Raw genomic sequence first — 7,598 nt, 5'->3', positions numbered from 1 at the left:
TCCATCTCAAAACTAATATCTTAAAATCTTAAAATAAATCTAAAACCACCCTTAGACCATTCAGAAGCTTCCCTGAAATGAAGAACTCCGTTTGTTAAGCTAACAGCGAAATTTTAGCTTCAGATCAAAAAACTTTTTATACGTTATATTATAGGATAACCGTATAATCTTTTCCATCTAAGCTTGTTTTGTTAACTTCTAATGCTGAGCTACTTTTGAACATAATAATCATTATATTTAAACAAGAATGACAACATCCATAAGTATAGAAAACTAAAAGTTCAAGTGAGGATAAATAGACTAAATTAATTATAGAGAAAATGTTGATATTTCAAAGAAATCACAAAATCTTTCTGAAAAATTAATAAAGAATATTTCTTAATGTCACTAGTTTGACTGACAGTCTTACGGACAAAGTAAATTATGCACTTATGCACTTAATTAAGAAATCTTCATCCCATAGCGTTATGGACTGACTGAAATAGTGAATTATAGAGTAGCTTCGCTAATAATAATTATTGATAATGAAAGGCAAACAACTTAATCACCCAAACTAAATCATTAATTAATGTTAATCATATAAAAAAACATATACATACATATTGATTTATTAAAATTAAATGAAAATATTAGAATTTATTTACAATAAAATTAGAGAGAAAATATAATTTCAATAAAATATTCAAGTAATGCTTAATTAAATCTGTTAATAAAAATGCGCGCAAAAATTGCGCAGATTTTTTTACTCGCCTCCTCTGGCTTTGTGCTCAAGTGCCATTTGGCAGTTAGTACAGGCAGGTAGTATGCAGCCGTGAGCCCAATCCATAGCCTAAAATATAAATGTATATATAACAAGGACGATTATATTATGAAAAGCCAAGCTTCAGTTGAAGTTATGATTACTGCCATTTTTTTTTAAATTTTTCAGTAATCATTGTTTTTACAAGAGGCTGTTTTTTAGCAAATTTATTCTATTTAAAATTGCTGAAAATTTGGATATTTTAGTGGCTTAATGTTGTAGTAAAACTTATTTTGTTTTGTAACTATATGGAAGTGGGTGAGAAGGAAGGAAAAGAGGGAAGTGGGTTGTGAGAAAGTTTTATAGTAGTTTTTCTCCTATTTCTAGCCCCTGTGAAGGGCTCTAACCCTGCGGGACAATCATTAACATTTACTTATCCTTAAATAACCTATCAAAAGCTACTGTGAAAGGTCGACGAAACCTGCTACTTCGTTTTCTTTCCATGATTTTTTCCCTTTCTCTCTATATACATTACATCATAAATTAGTAGGATATGTATGTATAATAAGATCTTGTAAACCGGAAACTTACATTTTTAAAAGCTTAGTCAACAAATTTTGTATGCCGGCAGTATACAACCTATTCCAAATTCAAGGCCAAAGAAAACAAATAAAAAATATATGAAATGAATGAAACTCCGGCCTATTTGTTCTTTTTGCTCAATAATTAAAATAATGAAACCCTAATTTTGTATAATTATTAAAAGGGGGTAATAAAAAACTCATTTGTTGACTTAAATAATTAAAACTATAATAATTTATAGTGTACCATATAACCTCAGTAAAAGTATCAAAACTTTAAATTGTTCATTTTTTGATATAAAAGTGTCACGAGGTCTATTTGTCTTTCTGTGTATGTGTAGCTGAACCGATATGGTTCTTCTTTACAGTACAGCTTCACATAGGTACACAGAAGGTTTATAACCATTTTGTGAGATGGTAGCCCAACCCTCCCAAGAGAAACAAAAGTAGAGGGTCAACCTTCAAGTGATGCTAGAGGCCCAAGGGGCGTAGTTGTCGAAAGTACATAAGACAAAAGACACGAGATCAAAAACAGAAAAATGCGAAAATATGCAATTCAACAAATGCGGAAGTGTTGTTTTACCAACATTTATATGTTTTGCAGAAATATGAAATTAATAACCGCCATCAATTTTAATCTATACTCATACAAATGAACAACTAACTTAGATAGCATTTTTTTTTAGAAATTAGTTTATCGTTGATTAATAAGATAAGCAACGACGGATACTCCAACTAAAAAAAAAAAATCTTTGAAAATAATGGATCTGTCTGACATAAACGTCATAAAAGATTGAAAATATGATATCTAGAGACATAAATGTCCTTTTCTATATGTATCAATGTTGTAAAATATTTTTCTCGTATTCATTCGAATCCGGTGGATAGGAACCGGTTCTCATCCATACGAAAAAACTATGTCTAGCATCGTATTATATCCAGCTTTCTACGAATATAAAAATGTACAATCATAAGATTAAAACCAGTTTTTTAGCCAGTTCCTTCGGCACCTCAGGGCTTAAAAAAACTGGTTTTAGTCTTATAATTGTACATTCTATATTCGCGGAAAGCCGTTTATAATACGATGCGAGAAATAACTATTTTTATTTTCTTATTAAGCCCCTATTAGAGCACTATGCCTGTTGAGCTATGCCTGCAACCATAGGCGTCCAAGGGGGGGGGGTAATGGGCCATTTGGCACCCCCAAACGATTTTGGGGGTGCCGTAGGCACCCCCAAAATTTTGTGAACAATACCCCCCCCCAAAAAAAATTACCCCTACCTTGGGGGTGCCGTAGGCACCCCCAACGATTTTGGGGGGGTAAATACTCCCCCCAAAATAGAAAATCTCTAACAAAAAAAATTTTTGCGCGCTTCGCGCGCATTTTTAATACTAAATTTTTTACAAAATTTAAATTACCCCCCCCAAAAATTTTACCCCGGGGGTAAATTTTGGGGGGGGTAAACAAATTTTACCCCTGCCAACAGATTTCAGGGGGGGTAATTACCCCCCCCAAGCAAATTTTACCCCCGGGGTAAAAATTTTGGGGGGGGTAAAAAAAATTTGCGGCGCGCTTCGCGCGCCATTTTACCCCCCCCAAAACCAAATTACCCCCCCCTTAAAAAAATTTTACCCCCCCCAAAATAAAAAGCTTGGACGCCCCTGCCTGCAACCTAAAGCTTACTTAATTTAGTATTCTTCAAAGAAAATATTGGAATAGTGTCAAAATACTATTATTAGATTAGCGTTCAGAAAACAATAAATCTTTGTTATAGTCGGATATAATGTCAACTTAAATATCAGACAAATTTATTAAAATTAAAATATGTGCAATACTAACCATTGAAATTATCTGTAAACATATCGGTACAAGTATCTTATATCAATTATCTTAAAATATTATGGCTAATGAAATTGATTTACGTTGAACGAGTTTGTTGAAACACTTAAATAATTTGTTCTTTATATTTTCATACATATAAATTTTTAATCATAATTGTTATAAAAATGATAAATATGTGGTCAGCCAGGGATACATGGAACGATTGGAAAAAAAGTTTCCTTCTAAGTCTTTAATTATATACATACATTTCCGCCTTATACTTATTATTATGTCTGGAAGAAAAGGATTATTAAACTGAAAATTATAATATTCCCAAAAGTTTTTTGAATACTTTCTTTTATTCGTTGACTTTGTTTGGGTTGTTAACTATTATTGTTCAATTTTTTCTTTATCAATTCTAATAGGATCAGTAATATTGGACATAAAATCACTTCACATAAATTCATTTCACATAAAATGTTTCACATAAAGTATCATTTGACATAAACTCATTTGACATAAAGGTACATTTGACATAAAAACGTTTTACATAAACTCATTTCACATAAAGGTACATTTGGCATAAAGGTACATTTCACATAAAGGTACACTTGACATAAAGGTATATTTCACATAAAGGTACATTTGGCATAAAGGTACATTTCACATAAAGGTACACTTGACATAAAGGTACATTTGACATAAAGGTACATCTCACATAAAGGTACACTTGATATAAAGGTACATTTGACATAAAGGTACATTCCCATATAAATAAATAAATATAATAGTGGATGTAAATATTTTTTTTTTCTCCCTGAGGTAGTCATTTTTTTCCCCGGTATCTCTTTTATTTCCTAGTATTATTTTTTTCCCCAAGCATGGCAACCGGTGAACAGAATCTCAGTTCTGCACCACAAGCCTTGCACGACTGAAGTTCCCATGTCTATACAGTCATATTTATATGAAAATATTTTAGAAGATTTTTGAATTTTTTTTGAAGATTTTAGAAATTTTAATTATTATTAAAAGAAAGCAAAATTACCTTGGGGAAAATCTTCAAAAAAAAAATTCAAAAAACTTCTAAAAATATTTTCATATAAATATGACTGTATAGACATGGGAACTTCAGTCGTGCAAGGCTTGTGGTGCAGAACTGAGATTCTGTTCACCGGTTGCCATGCTTGGGGAAAAAAAGTACCTTTATGTCAAATGTACCTTTATGCCAAGTGTACCTTTATGTCAAACGTACCTTTATGCCAAATGTACCTTTATATCATATGTACCTTTATGTCAAATGTATCTTTATGTGAAACGTTTTTATGTGAATTGTACCTTTATGGCAAATGTACCTTTATGGCAAATGTTTTTATGTCAAATGTACCTTTATGTGAAGTGATTTTATGCCAAATGTTTTATGTGAAATGAATTTATGTCAAATGATATTATGTCAAATATTACTGATCCATTCTAATATACAGAAGTTTTTTTAACCTTTAAAATTACCTTTAGAAAATTACATATCTGAGATTAACTGTTTCCAGCTTGGTTTAAGTGAACTGGAGGGTTAAACACCTTTACTTAGAGATTTGGCCACCAAACCCAAAAAGAAATTGATAAAAACAACCAATAAATTAAAATGAGAAAATACTTACGTCAGAACCGTCAATACCATATTTTTCTCTTGTAGCAGTTCTGATCATTTTTAACATCAATTTTTTTATCCTAAGGGCATGTAAGGAAATATTTTAAAGATTATCTAGATTTTTTTTGTGCACCTTATCTCTAACTTTTACGCTATGTATACCAAAAATTTTGATATTATTCCTATCTAACAAATGTATCTTATTTTAGTTGCTCAACTACTTTTAGTATGTTTTTTAGGCACACAAATGTATTTAAAATTACATATAACTAGCACCACCCTTGCTCCTTTACTTGGCCCCTTGGGGGGAGGAAGTCGACTCTCCACTTTGAAATTTAGTTTTCAAAATATCTTTTTTCTCGGGGGGTTTTCTCTTGGGAGGTTTGTGTACCCTCCCACGAAATATGTAAAAACATTTCCAGGATCTATGAGAAGCTACACTGTAAAGGCAAACTATATTAGTTTTAATAATGAAATCATTCGGAACATATGGACAGAAACAAAAACAGTCATTCTGATACTTATATAAAAGGATTGTTGTCCTATAAATTTTATCCTCCCTTACTCTAATGAAATAGGTGTTAATTTCCTGAACATAGAAATAGCGCAGACAGGGAAACAGCAGACTAACAGACAGTTCAGCATTCCACCTTTTCCAACCTACAAAGCAAAATATCATTTAAATCTTTTATAATATAAACTATAAAGTAGTAGGTTTTTTTGTCTAAAGCTTATGATCTCAATAAATACTGAACTGATTAGGTTCTCTATTCTAGTTAATATTCCCATGGGTCCAATGATAGTTTTAGGCTATTTTTTTTTAAAGATTGAAGTCTTTGGATGTATTTTTTTTGGCATTTTTCCTAGCCCCTAGATGTTAGTGGCACAGTTGCTAGTATTTTTAAAAGAACAGGGACAAAGGACTCGGATTCTTACATTTTATTAGATATTTTGGTACGAAAAGTTTTTTTTAACAACATTAGGTTATTCGTTAGCTTCAAATGTTTTAATACTTTTAAAAAAACTTAAATGATAAAAAAACCTTTTTAACCAATAATTTTAAAATAAAGAGAGTAATTATTTTAATTTTAGGTTGAGGAAGTATGTACAACAATATATCTATAATGTCTTATCCCTTAATATCCCTGAATTTAACTTTTTGTATTCACTTCCCTTCGGTTACATTACAAAATTCATTTTACTTAGAGTTTGAAAGTTCACATATAGATCGTGCCCCATCTATTTTTAAAAAATCTAATCATGGTACATTATTATCTATTTTTGGACGACCAGAATTTAGGTATCTATTATTTTGATTAATTATCGGTTAGTTTGTTGATCTGTTTGTAATTGATGAATAATTAATTACCTTTTCTCCATTGTCACAAGCCATACAGAGGGCACAGAAATAACCCTGAAAAAATCAGCTTTCAATTTCAATGATAAAATCCATAAGTTTTTAGAATTATATTGAGATTGATGTAAGGGAGAAATGGCTGAGCTTATAAACATCTACAACTTATCACAAAATTAATGACCTAATAATACAGAGTTGGTTGTCTGTTAATTTTTTTAACCTATTTCTTACTGTAAATGGAAATAAAAAATATATTGCAACTAAATAAAGTTGCATAACTGACAAATTATAGACGTGCTGTTATAGATAACTAATATTCTATCTACGTCGACAGAATTGCCAACAATAAGCTAGTCTTACCACGTAAGATTGTTACCAAAATGAAATAAATACCAATGTGGAAAATTTCCCCTTCCCTTTCCAATTAGTTTTGTTAATTTCTAAATATAATGGGAGGGGGGAGGGGAGTGGGGGCCGGTTATGTTACCTTGAGGCACACCATGGGATCAGCGAAGCATCCGAAAATGCTGTTCTGCCATTCGTTCTGGGTCATTGATACCATTTTTACGAGATGCACAGAGTCTGAATGTGAGTCTTGTGTGTTCAATATGATTTCACAAACTAAGTTTATAAAAAACATTATATACTACTGTTTATATACTAGCAGCTAAGCCCCTAGAAGCCTCTAGAATCACTTAGGGTAGGGTGGCGTTAAGACTCTACCCCATTTTTAATTTCAGTTTTATAAAGAAAAATATCCTCCCCCAAAATGGTTAAAAACATAAAAAAGACCTAAAAGAATCTATATAGTAAACGAGAACAATATCGGTTCAGTTGTTTTGCGGATCCTTAAGTACAAAAAGACAGATTCATAAAAAATATTATACATCAATTATAAAAGAATTTATTATAGTTAATTTGTTTAAAAGGTTCGAGAATCAGGTTATGTTGTACTATTTCAAAATAGCTTAAACCAACACTTCTTTAAACAACAGAGAACCTATTACCTATTTTTTCCTAGAAATAATTCCTTTGTATTTAAAAATTTATATAACCATAATACACTTAAAAGTTTAAGTTGTGTTTTGATACCAAACTGACTGAAATGTGCTACAAATATTAATATCTTTTATTATCATAATGATAAATAGTATTGGTTTTTTCATAATAATCTATAAAAAGTACTTTTTAGCAACAAAAAAGTTTTGGTATTTTCTAGTTCTAATTCTATAATAGTGAAATTAATGCAATTATTATAATGCAAGTGTAGTACTAGTAAAATGAAAGCATGGCTCCGAATCCGTAAATATTGTTATGAACCATAATGAAAAATCATGAAACGCGTCGAATTATAGAGAATTTTCTTTTAAAAAAAGGCTTAATTCTAAGCCTTATGATAGGGCCAGTCCGAAGCACAATCACTATAAAGAAGTGGAAAACTAAGCATAATAAAA

At 30.8% G+C, this 7,598-nt stretch overlaps 1 protein-coding gene across 1 annotated transcript; it reads right to left on the bottom strand.

Moving 5' to 3' along the window:
- Positions 1 to 591: 591 nt before the first annotated feature.
- On the bottom strand, positions 592 to 6,770 carry LOC145324311 (cornifelin homolog). Its single transcript, XM_080166927.1, has 5 exons — positions 6,632 to 6,770; positions 6,157 to 6,201; positions 5,381 to 5,447; positions 4,798 to 4,841; positions 592 to 829 (listed from the first exon to the last, which is right to left on the bottom strand). Exons 1-5 carry the CDS (start codon positions 6,704 to 6,706, stop codon positions 743 to 745), a joined length of 318 nt encoding a protein of 105 aa, XP_080023053.1. The 5' UTR covers positions 6,707 to 6,770; the 3' UTR covers positions 592 to 742.
- Between the last annotated feature and the right edge of the window lie 828 nt (positions 6,771 to 7,598).

This window comes from Acartia tonsa, chromosome 7 (genome assembly GCF_053477335.1).
Source record: "Acartia tonsa isolate MP-2025a chromosome 7, ASM5347733v1, whole genome shotgun sequence".
NCBI classification, from domain to species: Eukaryota; Metazoa; Arthropoda; class Copepoda; order Calanoida; family Acartiidae; genus Acartia; species Acartia tonsa.
The sequence above is the reverse complement of the archived record's forward strand: the minus strand, read 5'-3'. Positions and strand labels throughout refer to the sequence as shown.

Bases quoted from the DNA above. Each gene is read 5' to 3' on its own strand.
- LOC145324311 (XM_080166927.1), bottom strand. From the start codon at position 6,706: ATGGTATCAATGACCCAGAACGAATGGCAGAACAGCATTTTCGGATGC. The intron at 6,202-6,631 runs GTAACATAACCG...TGATTTTTTCAG, and splicing joins ATCCCATGGTGTGCCTCAAG to GGTTATTTCTGTGCCCTCTG. The intron at 830-4,797 runs GTAAGTATTTTC...TTTATATTTTAG, and splicing joins ATGGTATTGACGGTTCTGAC to GCTATGGATTGGGCTCACGG.